At 62.3% G+C, this 16,395-nt stretch overlaps 5 protein-coding genes and 1 long non-coding RNA gene across 17 annotated transcripts in view; 3 read left to right on the top strand and 3 right to left on the bottom strand.

The window, feature by feature from the left end:
* Positions 7–3,458, bottom strand: LOC110403725 (ras and EF-hand domain-containing protein-like). Of its 10 annotated transcripts, none has more exons than XM_021407370.1 (11): positions 2,898–3,458; positions 2,709–2,824; positions 2,260–2,328; positions 2,080–2,161; positions 1,627–1,776; positions 1,470–1,553; positions 1,083–1,370; positions 868–948; positions 582–692; positions 436–512; positions 171–356 (listed from the first exon to the last, which is right to left on the bottom strand). In XM_021407370.1, exons 1-11 carry the CDS (start codon positions 3,429–3,431, stop codon positions 263–265), a joined length of 1,686 nt encoding a protein of 561 aa, XP_021263045.1. In that variant the 5' UTR covers positions 3,432–3,458; the 3' UTR covers positions 171–262. The 10 variants fall into 10 exon arrangements, with proteins under 10 accessions (XP_021263038.1, XP_021263037.1, XP_021263036.1 ...); XM_021407367.1 differs by having other exon boundaries at positions 436–692; positions 868–982; positions 1,083–1,164; positions 1,229–1,370; XM_021407369.1 differs by having other exon boundaries at positions 171–512; positions 1,083–1,164; positions 1,229–1,370.
* LOC110403730 lies at positions 3,321–6,824 on the top strand. Its single transcript, XR_002441813.1, has 3 exons — positions 3,321–3,459; positions 6,379–6,527; positions 6,688–6,824. It is a non-coding gene; the product is annotated as an uncharacterized LOC110403730 (long non-coding RNA).
* On the bottom strand, positions 3,466–7,442 carry SERINC4 (serine incorporator 4). 3 transcript variants are annotated; one of them, XM_021407372.1, is made up of 12 exons: positions 7,231–7,442; positions 7,024–7,164; positions 6,734–6,912; positions 6,562–6,641; positions 6,376–6,469; positions 6,101–6,312; positions 5,735–5,830; positions 5,536–5,662; positions 5,168–5,240; positions 4,822–4,873; positions 4,527–4,689; positions 3,466–3,964 (listed from the first exon to the last, which is right to left on the bottom strand). In XM_021407372.1, the coding sequence occupies exons 1-12, from the start codon at positions 7,276–7,278 to the stop codon at positions 3,739–3,741; spliced, it is 1,491 nt and encodes a 496-aa protein (XP_021263047.1). In that variant the 5' UTR covers positions 7,279–7,442; the 3' UTR covers positions 3,466–3,738. The 3 variants fall into 3 exon arrangements, 2 of the variants coding, with proteins under 2 accessions (XP_021263047.1, XP_021263046.1); XM_021407371.1 differs by having other exon boundaries at positions 6,734–7,164; XR_002441811.1 differs by having other exon boundaries at positions 3,825–4,106; positions 4,527–4,873; positions 6,734–7,164.
* Positions 7,592–8,629, top strand: HYPK (huntingtin interacting protein K). Its single transcript, XM_021407374.1, has 4 exons — positions 7,592–7,832; positions 7,917–7,972; positions 8,168–8,219; positions 8,422–8,629. Exons 1-4 carry the CDS (start codon positions 7,647–7,649, stop codon positions 8,515–8,517), a joined length of 390 nt encoding a protein of 129 aa, XP_021263049.1. The 5' UTR covers positions 7,592–7,646; the 3' UTR covers positions 8,518–8,629.
* On the bottom strand, positions 9,156–12,947 carry MFAP1 (microfibril associated protein 1). The gene is made up of 9 exons (XM_021407373.1): positions 12,762–12,947; positions 12,441–12,660; positions 12,095–12,224; positions 11,610–11,797; positions 11,101–11,209; positions 10,868–11,028; positions 10,453–10,612; positions 10,052–10,141; positions 9,156–9,904 (listed from the first exon to the last, which is right to left on the bottom strand). Exons 1-9 carry the CDS (start codon positions 12,838–12,840, stop codon positions 9,722–9,724), a joined length of 1,320 nt encoding a protein of 439 aa, XP_021263048.1. The 5' UTR covers positions 12,841–12,947; the 3' UTR covers positions 9,156–9,721.
* The window catches only part of FURIN (furin, paired basic amino acid cleaving enzyme), a 12,917-nt gene continuing 12,203 nt past the window's right edge, over positions 15,682–16,395 (top strand). The window contains exon 1 of the mRNA XM_021407359.1: positions 15,682–15,990. The gene's annotated coding sequence lies outside the window, so the exon portion shown is untranslated. The remainder of the gene's footprint in view (positions 15,991–16,395) is intronic.

The following is a 16,395-nucleotide window of genomic DNA, read 5'->3' as shown; positions in this document are numbered from 1 at the left end:
CGGGGACCGGGAGAGTGTCCTCAGGGTGAGACACAGAGATCGGGGTCGGGGGAGGAATTGGCGCTGCGGGGTCTCCGCGGCCCCGGCTCTGGAAGCCCCGAGGGGAACGCCGGAGCCGGGAGGGGTCGCTCTGGAAGCCCCGAGGAATGAAGGCAGCGGAGCACTGCGGATACGGTGGCAGCGGCTGTAGTGAGGGCCTGGAATCGCGGCGGGGATGAGAGGGGGTGACGCGGAAGGCGATGGCCGCGGAGCTCCTCCCGCATCAGGCCCTGCAGCAGCCCGCGGCGGTTCGCGGGGGAGGGATGCTGAGATCCAGGCGGGCGCCGCTGCCGGAGGCCGCCGTCCTCTTCACTGCTCTGCGGGGCCGAGGCGCAGCGTCACCCGGGCCCGCCGCCCCCGGCCCGTGCGGTGCCCCCTGCCCGCAGTGCTGCTCACCGGGCAAGATGCAGCACGGCCTCCACCACGTTCGTGCCGTCCTTGGCGCTGGTCTCGCAGAAGAGGCAGTTGTGGGCCTGGATGGAGAGCGGCTGGAGTCGGGGGGGCTCGGCCTCCGGGGGCTGCCCCCAGAAGCAGCTGCTCACCATAGCCAGCCTCTGTCCCTGGGCTGTGCAGACCCCCGCCGCCTCCGGCAGGCCGGCCCGCAGGTCGCTCTTGTTGCCCACCAGCATGAGCGGCAGCACGGTCCCGGCGCCCTGTAGGAGCGGGGGCAGCTCGGGGTTCTGCCGTTCTACCTAAAGCTGCCCGCCCCGGGGCTCCGCCCACGTTCCAGCTGCCTCTTGTTTTGCCCGCGCTGCACCGGGATCCTCCCCGGGCACGCCCCGAGGCTCGAGCCCTGCTCTGCAGGGGCTGTTGGGTCGCTCCCGTTACCTCGATGTCCTCGATCCACTGGCGGACGCTGAGGAAGCTGCTCTGGGAGCTGATGTCGTAGAGGAGCAGCACGCCGTGGGCCTTATGGAAATAGGAGCGGGCGATGCTCCGGTACCTGGAGCCAGGGGTGTCACTGCCACGGTGTGGGGGCTGTGCGGGGCCAGGCCTGCAGCAGAGACCTGGCTGCGGGGAGTGGTCGGTGCTGCCCTGCTCACCTCTCCTGCCCGGCAGTGTCCCAGATCTGCAGCGTGGTTTGCTCCCCATCCACCAGCAGCTGCTTCACCTGGAAGTCCACCCCTGCCCGGGGGAGCTGTCAGGCCCCACTCCCTGTATCCCAGCCCCCCTGTCCCAGCCCCGGTACCTAATGTGGAGGAGATGTCACCTCGGAACTCATTCCTGCAAAGGCGCAGCAGGAAGCTGGACTTGCCTGCACCGCTGTCCCCTGCCAGCATCAGCCGGTAGACGGGGTTGGGGGCTGTGGGCTGCTCTCCTATGCCAGACCCCTGGGGAGATGAAGGAAGGTGTTAGGTCGTCAGTGCCGGGGGGGTCTCCGCTCCCCACCCAGCTGGGCTGTGTGCGCCGGATGGGGTGTTGCTGCGTACCTCCGGTGCAAAGGCAGAGAGCTTCCTCTTGCAGCAGTGTTGTGCAGGGTGGCAGCACCTCTCCACTTCGCCTGCCTGGGGGTCCTGCAGGGTGGCGGATCTCACGGTGAGGCACCTGAGCCTCTGGGTCGGGTGGGGCTGGGGGCGGGGGCTGCACCTGGGTGCCCTGACCAGGGCTGGCAGAACATGCATCCTCTGAGCTCCAGCTGCCGGCGTCATGGGGTGAGGCTGTGTCCACGCTGGAGGCTGAGCTCTGCCGGGGGCCCGTGGTGGGGAGACAGGGGCACAAGGAGCTGTCCCCCCAAACCTGTGCCCAGACCGGTGTTCAGGAAGGGGCGGCTACAGCTGTTCCTGCTCCTCTGCATTTGCTTTTCACCTGCTGCGGGTGCACTTGGGGAGGCTGTGTGAGGGGGCTGCATGGCCGAACAGGGGCTTGGGGCTGCGGGGTCGGGGTGTTGGCATTGATGGGCTCCCGGGGGGCTCTGCTGTTGCCGGCACTGGGGTCTCCGGGGGTCCCCAGCTCCAGCCCCCGAGCTGCAGGGCAGGTTGTAGGGGGGCTCCGCCGGCAGCATCCCTGCCGCCCCCTCCCACCCACCCCCCCAGTGCTCACCGCTCCAGGGCCCCTCCAGGAGCCTAGCAGCAGGGCTGAGCGCAGGCTCCTGTTGCTCTCCCGTAGGATTCCGTTCGTCGACCTGCCCAGAGCGGCAGCCTAAGACCAGGTCGGCACCGGGGGAGGAGCGTGTCCGGGCCGATCCCCGCGACGCCTCCTGCCCTCCAAACCCCGACGTACTGCAGCATCCTGACGTAGCTCGTGAAGGCCAGGTGCTCCTCCGACAGCTCCCGCAGCGCCTGCTGCTCTCTGCGGAGAAACAGCGTCCTCAGGGCAGAGCCGACACCGGGGGCTGCCCGCGTCCTTCCCGCCTCACTCGTTCCCTCGTTTCGGGGTGGCGGAAGCGCTGGGACAGCTCCGGGACGCGCGGTGTCACCGAGGGGTAGGGGGTAGCAGCGGGCCGGGAGGGACGTGCCAGCGGCTCCGCGGGAGTTTCCCGACGGCTGCCAGCGTTCGCGGCACGACGGAGCAGGCAGCGCTTCCCGACTGAGCCCCCCGCGCCCCCCCCCGACCGAAGGGCAGCGCAGGGCCGTCCCTGGGGGGGCACCCGTGGGGACCTCGGGGCAGGGCAGGGCCGGAGCAGTGCCCGGGGCTGGGGTCTCGCCTCGCCCCCCTTCCCCCAGTGCCACCTTCTGCGCCGCTGCGCCCGCCGACAGAGGTCCTCCCGCAGCCGCTCCAGCTCCGCCTGCAGCTGGGACACGCCGGCCTCGGACCGCAGCAGGCTGAGCCGCAGCCGCGCGTTCTCCTGGCGGGGAGAGTCCCGATGGCTCCGGCGGCACAGCCCGGAGCTGCAGCCGCCCCCAGCCCCGCGCTCGTACTTGCGTGGCGTCCCCGAGCCGCTGCTGCAGCCGCGCGACGCCCGCGCCGCGCCCGCGCCCGCGCCCCTTCATGGCCGGGGGGAACGGGACAGCCGCCCGCACCGCCGCTCCCGGCGAAACGGGGCCGCGCTGCCGGGCCCTCCCCGTCGGGGTGCCTACGGGCAGCGGAACCCGGCCGGAGCTGCCGCCGCACGGGGCCCCCGTCGGGCGCAGAACCACGCGGTGCCGCCGGGCCCCGCCGTGTTTGCTCTGCGGGCGGGGCGGGGGCCCGGGGCCGGCCCGCATTCCTGCGGCCGTGGCGGTACTCCGCCCTAACGGCCCCCGCGCCCCGGCCCCTCTCGGCTCGCTCTGGGCGCGAGCAGGTGCCACGGGCTGTGTGCGTCCCTCCTCCACGGGGCGGGGCTCGGTCACAGGGAGCCGAGCGGGCAAAGGGACGGTTCTGTCCGGAGCGGTGAAACTGCGGCCCCGGGAGCTGCTGCTGCTGCAACAACTGGGGCTGGCGCCGGGGTGTTCCCAGCCCCATGGCCGCTGCATGCACGTGGAACAGGCGGCACAGGCTCAGGTGTGTTAAAAAAAATGTATTTACGGAGCTATTTACAATACCCACGCTGCCAGGCGGGTGAGCTGACGCACAGCAGCAGACGGAGCACAGCGCTGCTCCCCACCAGGCCTGGGCCAAGGCAGGGGGGTGGCAGCCAGGCGCATGGGCAGGAGCTGCCTCCATGGCTGGAGTGCCGCAGCAGCCGAAACTGAGTACCTGCCACCCAGGCAGGCTCGGGATGGCCCTAGATGGCTCCAGCTCAGCACAGGATGTGTCCCTGGAGCTGATGCAGCAGAGCTTTCACCTCCTGGGTCCTCTTCCTGCGCTCAGATGACATCTTTTCCTCAGACATGGGGTGAGCAGCAGCTGGGGGACCAGTGAGGCCAGGGCCCAGGCACGCGGCATGGCAAGGACCATGCATGGGGCCAGGTGCAGTCCATCCCAGCAGGGACTAGGTGGAGACACTGATGCGGTGTGGGGCACGTCGCCGCCGCACAATGCGCAGGGCTGGGCTGTTCCGCCGGTGCTGTGGGGAGCCACGGAGGCAGAGAGGGCTCAGCAGCAGCCACAGGTAGAGCAGGACGCAGGCCCAGCACGAGGCCACCTTCACCCAGAACGTCGACCAGCTGCCATGTGTGAAGGTGGTCTCCAGCACTGCACTCTCATAGCTGCGGGGAGAGGGCAGCCACTGAGTACTAGGGAGATACTGGTGTGTGTGGGATGCGGCATCACCTGCAGCTGCCAGGTTCCCCCAGCCCCAGCGGCTGCATGTCTCTGGCCATGTCCTGCCTGCTCTGGAGACCCCAACCCCATGGACCTCAGCCTGTCTTGCAGCAGCACCAGGTGCTTTTGGCAGAGGATGTTGAGTGAAGTGGTGCAGGCCTGTGAGTGCAGGGCTTACCCAGCACATGGCCAGGTCAGTGACACTGGCCTGCTCTGGTGACAAGCACCTGGTGGCTGCAGCCACACAGGGAGCAGGTCAGACCTGGCTGGGTGACGGAGCGGGTGGGGCAGCCTGCGGTGGGTGCTACGTTAGCAATAGGGAAACAGAGCAAGGACCATGGGGTGGCCAGCAGTGTAGGCCCTACCTGAACCAGTTGGTGAGGGTCATCATGACATAAAGTGAGGCGAGGAAGAAGACAAAGTGGAAGGCTGAGTAGCTGTAGACCACACGGTCTCGCTCATCCTGGAAAACACACTGTCCTCCGGCAGGCTCCTCCTCTTGCTCACATGTCTGTTCCTGATCAGCACCTGAGGGAGTGCAGGGTGATGGCAGCTCCTGCACCCTGTCCTCACCAACACCTCCAGCATCTCACACAGGCACCCAAGGCTGTGTGTTACTACAGTCTCTTCCTCACCCACTTGCACCCATCCTGCACCCACCTCTCAGCTCCTCCTCCATCTTCTCTGGACAGCAGAAGCAACAAGAGGGTTTCTGTGGAGAGAGACAGGGAAACGAGATGGTGAAGGGAGATCAGGCAGTGACCTGTGACACTCATCTCCACGACAGCCCCTGCTCCAGAAGCGCCACAGCATCTGGACTGAGCCAGGGCTGTCTGGCTGCAATGAGCTAGCATAGATGGGGTGTGCACAGGAAAGCCCCCAGCTCAGCTGGACAAACTCTCCTGTGCCCCAGGCCTGGGGCTGGACCTGGGGCTCAGGAGGACTCTGGGTGCTGCATCTGGGTGTGGGTGGCAGGAGGACATGGGCCATAGATGGGGGTACTCACTTTAAACTCAAAGCTGTAGACTTTGACCATCCAGAGGGGGCCAAAGACCTCAGCAAGATAGGAGGCTTCGTTACTGTGCATGAGAGAGAGACAGAAAAGTGTAACACAAGGATCTATGCCAGGGCCCCTGCCCACCCTTGTATCTGGCGCCTGGGATCATCACGGCAGCAAAAGATCTGCTGTGCTTGGCCTGGGGACACCAGGCTGCCCACCTACACATGCCCTTGGGCACAACCCCAGCTCTGCTGGTTATGCCATGGGCTAGGGACAGGGTCCCCATGTGGTGCCTGCAAGGCAAGCAGTGCCCAGAAAGCACAGCGCTGTGACGAGCCAACTACCCTTGCCCCCCACGCTGTGGGTACACGCACCATGCAAAGAGCACACAGGCGTACATGATGGCAGCCCCCAGGATGGCGACTGTGGTGTCCTCTGTTTGCATCTCATCCTGCCGGATGCCCGGGAAGCAGACGGTGAGATTCTGCCCCTTGTAGAGCACTGCAGGGAGGCTGAGGTGAGAGCGGGCTCACACTTCAGCAGCTGGCTGCCTGCGGTAGTAGGAACACTCACCTTTCTCTGGGGGACGGCTGGACAGTGCGGAGAAGGTGAGGTACATCACGTAGCAGCTGATGATTGAGGACTGCAGCAGCCCTGATCGTGGCTGCTCTGCAAGGAGAGGGGTCAGAGGCTTTGTGTGGCTTCCAGGCAGCCCCTTCGGTGGATCCCATGCCCAAAGCCCTGCACCAGCACACAGCACAGGGCCAGAGGGAGCCCCAGGGAGCTGCATGCTCCCCAGGTGCCCATGTGCTTGTGCTGAGCTGGGAACCTGCAGCCACCCTCATGGCCCCAAGATGCAGCCAGCCCTGCAACCCAGCAGGCAGCACTGTGACATGCTAAGCTATGCCATGCCATGCCACGCCGTGCTCTGGTACTCACTGAGCCGCACACAGGGTGTGATGGAGATGAAAGACATGATGCCGCAGAGGCTGCCGTTGACAGTGAGCAGCGCCTTGTTGAGCTGGCAGGCGGCCGGGTGGGTGTAGTACTTGTAGAGGAAGGAGAAGGCAGCGGAGGCGAGGGTGTAGAAGGCGGTGGTGGCCAGCAGCACAGCCAGGTACCAGCGCTTGTCCTGTGTTGCGCCCGTCAGCCTGCCGGGAAAGTGGTGAGAGCCAGCAGCACACAGGCACCCACCCAACCATCCTGGCACTCACCAGTTCTTGTTCCAGGTGTGCGCGAAGGCAGTGATCAGCACCAGCTGGATGAGGATGAAGGCAAAGCCACCACAGACGCCTGTGTAGTGCCACGCTGCAAGGGGAGAGGGCAGCGATGAGGCTGGCATGAGGCTGGGGCCATGGGACCACAGGTAGGCACTGGCCTGGGCAGGGTGGGGGTCGCACCTTGGATGAAGCTGTCCTCAGGGAGGAAGAAGCTGGCGGCGCAGAGCCCCACCAGCACCAGCAGCTTCAGGAACCAGAACCTGCAAGGCAGCAAGCGTCAGGGAGACACAGCTCTGTGTCACCCAGGAGCTCCCAGAGAACCTACAGCCCCTGGCCCGATCCCAGCCCGCACCCGTTGTGGAGCTGAGCGCGGCAGTCAGCACTGGAGCGCACGTTGAGGAGCAGGGCGGCCTGCGCCAGGTGGAAGCAGGCAGTGCCGAAGCAGACCCGATAGACGGCTGAGGAGCCCACGAGCTGCGCACAGTCCGTGCCGCCAGGCAGGTGTTGGCACAGCACCCCCGAGAATGGCATCTGTGGGCACAGCAGCGAGGGGCTGGGGTGGGGGTATGCCAGCCCCTCCAGCACACCTCTCCTCCCCCAGCAGCCCCAGGAGCCCACATCCCCTGCTGCTCCTGTGCTCACCTTCTCCCTGACAGCCTGAGCCACAGTGCGGGACAGCATGAGGCAGCACACGGCAGAGGCCAGGACGTGAAGGAGGGTGTAGAGGACGCGAGTGCCTGTGGAAGCACGCAGCCCTCTGCCAGGGCCACAGCCACAGCACAACTGGAGGGAACACGGTCAGCACCAAACCGAACCCCCCACCCCAGTACCCCCAGCCCCAGCTCCCACCTGGCCCAGGAGCAAGTGGAGGAGGCCGTGCGCCCTCGTGCCCGCCATGACCTGTTCTGTCTCAGCTGGGCCCTAATGGGATTAAAGGGATTGTCAGTCTGACCCGCCCCGCCATCTGCTCACTGTGGAGGGTCTGACACAGGTCATCCCCTCCGGCCATGGGCCCTGATGCCTTGCACAGGGCAGGACGAAGCGTGGAGGCCTCGCCTGGGGCGGCCGGGGGGAGCTGAGGCGGCGCCGGGGCTCCTTGTGCTGTGCCTGTGGGAATACAAGGCCTAGGGGGCCGCGCATAGGCCCGCGTGGCCGCAGCGGGGCGCTCTGTCCTCCTCACGGCCATAGGAGTTGTCGCTCTAGCCCACGCACTTCCCCCCCCTCTCTCGCTGGTTCCGCCGGAAGTGAGGCGTGGAGGAGGTATAATGGCGGCAGAGGGGGATGTGGAGCTGGAGTTGGAGACTGAGCCTAATGGTTCCGGTGGAGGCAGCGATGGGGCGGGAGGAAGGGCGGCCGAGAAGCCGCGGAAACACGACAGCGGAGCGGCGGACCTGGAAAGGGTGACGGACTACGCGGAGGAGAAGGAGATCCAGAGCTCCAACTTAGAGACGGTGCGGGCCGGGCGCTGCTCGGGGAGGGCTGCTCGGGAACGCGCCGGGTTCCGCGCACCGAGGTGACTGTGCTCGTTCCACCAGGCCATGTCGGTGATCGGAGACCGGCGGTCCCGCGAGCAGAAAGCAAAGCAGGAGAGGTAACCGCGCTCCCCACGTGTGGCTCCAGAGGCTCGGCCTCGGCTTCCTGCTGCCCCTCCACAGCCACAGCCCCACTGCCATGGGTGGAGGTCCCCGGGGTGTATGCGGTGCTCCTGTACGGAGTCACTGTCGCTGTGGTTTGGGGCCTAATGAAGCTGCCCCTCACTGGTGGTCGGTTCTGCCTCTGGTTACAGAGAGAAGGAATTGGCCAAAGTCACCATCAAAAAAGAAGACCTGGAGCTGATTGTAAGTAGGGGCAGGAAGCTGAGTTGGTGCCGGCACGTCCCAGACCTCGGGGGTAGCCAGTGTCTAGAACCGCTCTGGCAAACAGCCATGGCACAGGGCTGTGCAGTGGGGTGTCCCCTGCTGAGCTGAGCCTCCCCCTTCCACTCTGGCTTGTGAGGTGGTTTCATGTCTGCTGTACCGAGCTGTGGCTGTTTCCCTGCAGATGAATGAGATGGAGATCTCACGGGCAGCTGCAGAGCGTAGTCTACGGGAGCACATGGGCAACGTGGTGGAAGCACTGATCACCCTCACCAACTGAGCATGGGCTGAGCAGCTGCCCTGGCCCTATGCTCCCCTGTTCTGGGAGCAGCAACATGGCCTTGGCTGGAGATGGTGTTTGTTAACTTATTGAATAAAGGCACCAGTGGGAATGGGCTGTCCCTGTGGTTCATGCAGCACGAAGCACTTCCCCTGTTGGGCAGATCCCAGAGGGCACCTGGTGATGGGGACAGCATGTGGCATGAGGTGGTGACACCAGTTTCTCTGCAATTTGTGTGACTGCTGGTCCCTGCCTGCAGATCAGTGAGCTTGACCAGGATTCTCACAGGGTGTCAGGCTACCACAAAGCAGGCTTTTGGTCTCTAGTGCAGTGGCTCTGCCCTGACAGCAACTCCTGTCACGTTGTCCCCACCGCAGGAAGCTGGGCAGAGCAGCTGGAAACAAGCTGCTGCCTTTGCCCCTCAGCCTCTGCCCACCTCTTGAGTGTGGGCAGGATCCCTGATTATCAGTGATGTGTCACCTCTGGGAGCTTACCTTTGTCAAGCCCATTGCTGCTGATGCTGGGGGGATGATGCTCCAGCAGCTGTGTTGCTGCCCCGTTGAGGTAAGGGGAAGCACTTGGCCAGAGCAAGGTAGCTGAGTGCCTGGCCTGCCCCGCAACAGACACCACTACCAGAATTTGTAAGAAAACAACTGCTTTAATCAAAACAATCCCATCCCACTGTACAGGTAGAAAAGCCAAGCCCTGCGAAAACAGGGTTAGGAGACAGTGTCACAGCTGTTTCAAACCAAAAGAGGATCCAAACTGACAATGGGGAAAGGTACAAGGAATAGAGAGATACTATGGACCAGACAGGTGTAAGCGTCTGCTCGTTCCTCTGAAGGTGGGGATGCTGGAGCAGGGGGTGCTGTGCTTCTGTGGTCAGCAGCCGGTCTCGTGCTGCTGAGGCTCTCTCAGGCTGGTGGGATGGTGACACGACCATGAGGCTGCTCAGCATGGCTGAATATCATCTTTCACAAGAGCCAGTCATGGAATCTGCTGAGTCTCTGCAGAGCAGTCATGGATCTTGTCACCAAATCAACAGGGAGGACACAGTGCAGGGGCACAGAGGAACAGCTCATTGTGGCATGAGTCCTGGTGCAGTGTTTTGTCCCTGCTGTTCCTGCCCAGGCTCTTGGGCAGCTGACAAAGCAGTGCCTCTCTGCCCAGTAGTCAGCTACAGGATGCCCTCCTGTGCGCTCCCCTAAGTAGTCTTCCGCTTCTTGGCTGAGGGTCTCTCAAAGACATCCCGCACGCCTGCTGCTTTCTGCTTGAAGAATTTAGTGTTCTGTGCACTCTCTTGGCCCCAGGCAGAATCAAACGAGGTGGTATCCTGGTCTACCAAGTGCGTGTACTTCGTCCGTCCTGAGCGTCCAAAGTTCTTGACCTGGGAGGCAGGAAAGATTGTGAGCAGCCATTTGGGTAAGATGAGGGGACCCTGTCACGTCACTGCTCCTTCCCTTTGGCACGCATGAGCCCCAGCTGAGCAGCCCCAGCTCTGCCAGCGCAGCGCACAGGCCTGTCACACACCTACCTGCATGACTTTGGGCAGGATAGTTTTGTTGAAGTGGTCCTCAAGGGTAGGGGCGCTGAAGTCCCGCTTGTACACCTCCTCATCTTCATCCTGCAGAGGAAGGACACACCTGATTGACTGCAAGTTTCCAGCAAGTGCCAGCAGCAGACGGAAGTGGAGAAGAGCTACCAAGGACCAGCTGCTCTGGGACCGCTGCTCCTTGCAGCAAGTCCCTAACAAACTGCATTCATGTCTTTACTCACCCTGCCTGCCAGACCTGACAGGCATCTCAGATCACCTCGGTCACTTCAGCAGCATACTGCCACTGAGGGCCAGCTCTTGTCCTGTGTGGTTGGCCCTTATCTGGGTACCACTAGGGAAAGCTCCCCAAAAGCAGCCCCGAGCCTGGCAGGAGCACTCACCATGAAGAAGGCGCCACGGTGGTAGTACTTCTGCAGGAACTTGTATTTGCCCTTCACTGCCTTGTTGGTGATGACTTTGCCGTTGGCTCGCAGCTCAGCACGGCGCTCCTCCTCTGTCAGGTTCCGCATCCGCTCGATCTCTGCCTTCTCCTTCTCCATGCTGGGCAGGAGAGAAACCCTGAGCCCCTGCATCCCCCAGTGCCCTCCCAAGATGGGACAGCTGCTGCCACCCAGGACCTTCTAAAGGAGTATGTTTACTGACTCCACAATGGAGTAAAGCACCTTAAGGGTGGTTTCTCAAGAGAGGTTTCTGATGCTGCCAAAACAAAGCCTGAGAAGAGACGCCTCAACTGTCCACTGTTCTGCAGGGCCTGGGACTGCAGGGACTCTCCTACCTTAAGCAGACAGTACTTACGCTTCTCGTTCTTCACGATCCCGTTTGATGCGCTTCAGCTCACGTACTTTCCAAGCCTCATACTCCTCCTCATCATTCTCATCATCTGTATCAAGAGCATCAAGTGCTGCCAACGAGCGCTTATTCTCCTCCAGCTCCTTCTTTGCTTCCTCTTCCACGATCTGAAGCCAGGACCAAGCTCAGCTCACTGCAGCGGCTACCATGCATGCATGCCCCAGCCTGCCCCATAGTACCTTGAGGGTGTACTTGCGCCTCTCTTCTGCTAGTCTCTTTGCCTCCTGTTCTAGCTCCTTCTGCTTCAAGGCTTCTGCTTCTCGCTCCTGAACTGTGATCCGGTCCTTCCTGTGAGCAAGGACCACAAAAGCCATCAGCCTTTCAGCAAGCCATTGCAGACTTCTGCCCCCACACCGCAGCCTGTTAGCCCTTACGCCCTCCCTGGCAGGGCCAAGTCCCAAGGCTCTCTCCTTTCTGATGCTGCCCATGCAAGAGCCACCATACTCATTCCCCTCATAGCTGCAAACATGCATGAAGGTGATGGGAGACCCTGCCACTGGCTGTGGACAGTGTTAGAGTGCACCGCCTGGTTCCTGTTGCGCTGCACCTGCCCAAAGTCCCCAGTTGGAACTCTGTTGCCACTCAGACCCAGCCATGCCCTGCCAGGTCAGTCACTGCCCCTCCTTGATGTGGGAGCTGGAGCAGCGATTCCTGTGCAGTACCTGGCCCATGCAGTTGTGTCACCTACTTGCGGATGAAGACAGGTTTGAGACGAGGCTCCATTTCATCCTCACTGTCTGTGTACTCCTCATACTCAGACTCTGACTCTGACTCTTCTCCAGATCTGCCCTCATCTTCCAGCTCCATCACTTCTAGCTCCTCAGTTTTCCTCTCCTGCGCTCTCTGACGCATCATTCCACGCCGACGCTCAATCTCCTAGTGGAGACACATCAAACACAGACTCAGCCAACCAGCCCCACTACTACTTCCTTCCTTCTTCCATACAGAAAGCATGATGTCGAGCTCACTGGTTACGAGCCCACTCCTCAGCATGCAGGTGACCTCTGCGGTGCCCCATAACCCACAAGCTGGAGTCACACCATGGCTGGCTGTGACTCAGGTCCCAACATTCACCCAGTCCCACTACACTTCACATGTCTGTGCAAAATTCAATTCCAGATATGGCCTAAGGGGACTTCCTTAGGCCACATCTGTTCAGCTCTATGAGCATACTTCATCATCGATCTCTTCCTCTTCCTCTTCACTGGTGTCCTCTCGCTCCACACGCCATGCTTCACCTTCTACCTCAGAATCGCTCTCTCCAACCACTTCAGGCTCCACAATTTTACGGTGTCTTGCCAGCCTGCAACAAACCTCAGTTCAACTATGATGCTTTGAACACAAGGAGACTGCAAGAAGAGAAATCCTTGGGATCTGTTTTTAATGAGACTATAGTAAGACCTAGGACCACAAGGCATATGAAGAAAAGACACATTCCTCGCGTGCACCTCCCCCTGAACCTAGAAAGGCAAAGCTGTGGGGGAACATGGGGAAGAGCATAGCCCCCCATAGCACTCACCGCTCCTCCACATCCTCAGTGATGCGGTTCTGCAGTCGGCGCAACCGAGGGTCGTTGGCGACCTCCTCCTCCTGCTCTTCGGGCTCCACCTCCTGCTCCTTTGCCTTCTTGATGAACTGGAACTCCTCGTCCTCCTCCTCCGAGGACTCCATGGGTGCATAGTCGGGCCGCTTTCCCGACACATACCGTTTCACCTTCACCTTCTCCATAGACAGCTCGCCTGCGGGCAGGCAGGCCGTCACCAGACAGGCCGACACCGGGCCGCGCTGACAAGGCCGCCGTGCCCGGGCCCCCCCGCTTCTCCCGGCGCCCCCCACTCACCCTTCTCATTGCGGACGGGCACGGCGCCCGCCGTGGACTGGATGGGCGGCTGCTTCACGAGAGCGCTGGGGACTGACATGGTGGCGGCGAGACAAGGGACGAGACGAGCAGCGCCCGCTCACAACACCTACCACCCGCTCACCCGGAACTGGAGCTCCCCCTTCCGCCGGCACACCGGAAGTGAAAGCGCCCCGATCCCTCACAAGCGGCCAGAAGTGACGCTCAGCGGGGAGGTCACTTCCGGCTGCTGGCTGGGTGGAGTACGGCTTTGGCCCGGCCCGGCCCGGCCCGGTTGCGGTGCGATCTGCTCTGGGAGTTCACCGCTGCCCTCGGTGCTCAGAACGCGGGCACCTCTAGGCTCTGTTCTCCGCGCTTCGCCCGGGGTCAGGAGGGATTTTCCACTTCGGGCGCACAACCGCGGCGCCCCTGTCACCCCCCCGGCACGCGAGGACATGGTGCGGAGCAGCCGCGCACGTGGGCCCGGCCCCGCCCGCTCGCCCGCTCCGTGTCCCTGGCCGGGGTTCCCAGGCCTGGTCACTGTGTTCTGGCCCCTGCTGCCTGTGTGGCTGCTCCTGGAGCGGTGCTGTAGGGGTGGTGGCTGAAGGCTGGGGTTAGCATCAGTGCTGCAGAGCTCTCCCTGGGGCTTTCCCGTACCCTCTGGCTGCCAGGGCTTTCCCACAGCATCGCTCAGCAGGGGGAGAAGGGAAGTGCTCACAGGCACAGCCTCTTCATGGAAACAGGAAAGGTTTTCTGTAAGCTGCCTGGTGCTGCCCACGTCAGTGTGCCCTTGCCCACCAGCTGGGTTTCGCAGGAAAGCAGCCCGGGGCAGACGCATAAGAGTTACCCATGCGTTAGCACCCAACCACAGGAGATAAGATTTCTCTTGAAGCTGGGCAAAACTGGGTCACCAGCCACCACGTCAGCGTCTGCAGTGCTGTAGTGCGTTCTTGAAAGAAAGGAAGAGGTTTTATCTTCTGCGAAGCCAGTGCGGGGGTGCCAGGGCTGGCAGTGGGACGGGCTCCTGGGGACTCACCTCAGCACTCCCATGTGCTGGCAGAGTGGGTCCCCCTGGGCACAGCAGCTCCTGGGTAAGCCTGACCCTTCTGGGAAAACAGCTGCCACTGACCAGGCCCAGGCAGAGCTGCTGGCTGCCCCAGGATCCCTGTGCTTCTGCTGTATATGCAGCCAGAGCCCAGTGCTGCAGTCGTCCTTGTGCCCGGCAGCTTGCGCTGAGCCCCACTGCCCCCGGCACTGGCAGCTCTGTGCTCCTGCAGCAGCAGTGCTTGTGAGTAGGCAAGTCCTTCCTGGTGTTCCTGGCCTTGATGTCCTTATGACAATTAGAGCTCCATGCCCAGCTCCAGCTCTGCTCCTGATAATCAGATGAGATATCAATTTTGTGTGGTTATCACAGCGTGTTCCCACCTAATGGTTCTTGTGTCACCATGGCAAAGAGCGAGCTTCAACATATGACTCAGTGAGTGAAACAATTAGGCACAACAGTTACAGGAAAGCTTAGGAATTGCACACAAAGCATATCACGTCCTGATCAGGTGAAGCTAAACTCAAGACCTCAGCAAACAGTGAAATGCTTTTCCTGGCTGGCTTCAGTACTGTGCCGCAGGGGTTTGATGCCGTGACAAGAAGCAGCCCTGACCCTTTGATGTGCTTCTCTGCCCCGTGTCCCGCAGAGCCATAGCTGAGCTGCAGGAGCCACATGCTGCTGCAGTAGGAGTGAGGGGCTGGGAGTGGCAGAGGCAGTGAGTTCTCTCCCAGCAGGGCCCTGCAGCGCTGTCTCGGGCAGGGGATGCAGGCTGGCAGCAGCGCTGAGAACACCCCCAGCCTGCTATAGCACATGGTGTGAGGGTCTTGTTGGTGGGTGTGTGTGGGCTCTGCTGCCTGTCCCTCGACCACAGTGTGCTCAGAACCCATGCAGCACACTCAGATCAGGTGCGCGTCCTTTCCCCTGGGTGGCTGCAGAGCAGACGAAGGCTGGAGGTGGCGGCTGCAGCTGCAATACTTCAGCAGCTTTGCAGCAGTTGATGACAAAGGCAGAGAGCAGATAAAGTTACAGAGACACACTGTGCCACTGCTGTTTGTCTGCAGGCTGCACGGCTGGGCAAGGTCAAGGCTGGATTCTCGGCCCCTGCATGAGGCCGCAGCCCCATGTTGTGTCTGGGAGTGTTGTGTGAGCAGAGCCTCCCACCCCATCAGGGCCATGCAGTGCTGCCCCCGCGGCTGCCCTGGCTCCCCGCACTCCTCCTAGGGGCTGCTCAGTGAGCACTGCCTGATCGAGCCGCTGTCCCGTCTGCCATTGCTGCCTTCTGTTTGGTTTTCTGTTCTGCCCAGGCCTTCCTACCCCATCTCCCTGCCCTGCTGCCCACTTTCTCCCAGCACTGTGGTGTCTCCAAGCCCACCCCCAGGTGGGGGTGCCTGGAACAGAGTGCTGCCTTCTGCAACATGTCAGCAGCTATGTCACTGTTGGAGGTTGTGCAATCTGCAGTCAGAAAGCCAAATATTGACCTTATTTTTCCACAAGAGTGGGTTTCTATTGATTGCAGTGTGTGGTTCAGCGGGGGAAGCCATGGGACACTATGTGGCATGGGACATCATGTGGCATATGCCGCTGTGCCACCCACTGCTGGCAACCCCTGGGGTATGCTGAGGTCTCCAAGTCCAGGCCACTGAAGTAGGGGAATGCTCAAGAGGAGGGTTCGTGCTGCTCACAGGTGCTGCCCTCCAGGTGCACGGTGTTATTTTTGGCAGGAGGAGTCGCTGTGCACATCCAAAGCCAACAGCTTGTGCAAGAGAGAGGTGCTTCCCGCTCTCCTCCCCCAAAGCACTGAGATAAGGTGGTGGGACAAGAGGCCTTTGTCGGTTCCACTGCAACGTGTCACGAGGGCTGTGTGGGGCCTCCTCTTCCTCTCAGGTGCGGGCTGGATGTGGAGCCTTGTAGAGGGGCACTGGGGAGCAGCGGTCACCTGCTCCTGGTGTTGCACTGTACACGGGAGCTGCCCTGCACCATTAACCTGGTTTAACGAAGAAAGCGACCCCGTGCCAGATTTTTTGGGCTGTTCTGAGCATCGCAGTTACCAAGGTGACTGCTTCCTGTGCGATTGCTGCTGCTCCGCGATGCAATCAGGGTATCTCAGTGACTTCCTCCTCTGTCAGGAGATATAAGGGCTGCTGCTATCGGGCGCCTGCAGAGCCCTCTGCAGCAGGGAGCATCCAGGTCAGTCCGGGGCTGCTGCTTTCTGCTCTCGCGCTGCCTTTGGCACTGCTCCTGGCACACACTGCTGTGCACGGGGGGCTGCTGTGTGGGGCTCTGAGCACAGCGGGGACGCTGCAGCCTCTCCCCCCGGTGGAAGGGTCTCTCCTGAAACCAGAACCAGCGCTGGAGGGTTCTTCTGGTGGTTGGACTTTTCCAACCTCAATGATGCTGTGGTGCTTCCTGGTCCATTCCAACCTGAATTCCGCGACTCCTCTTGCTGCGTCCGGGCAGTGCTTCTCGCGGGGTCTCGGCCGGGACGAGGCGGTTCCGCTCCCGGGCTGCGTCCAGCCGCTGCCAGCGGACCCCTGCGGCCCCGGGAGGTCCTCGGGAGCCCCCGGCCGCGCGCTGGAGTCAGCCGGGCCGCAC

This window comes from Numida meleagris, chromosome 9, assembly GCF_002078875.1.
Source record: "Numida meleagris isolate 19003 breed g44 Domestic line chromosome 9, NumMel1.0, whole genome shotgun sequence".
Lineage (NCBI taxonomy): Eukaryota > Metazoa > Chordata > Aves > Galliformes > Numididae > Numida > Numida meleagris.
Note: the sequence above shows the minus strand (reverse complement) of the source record. Positions and strands in the feature narration are given on the sequence as shown.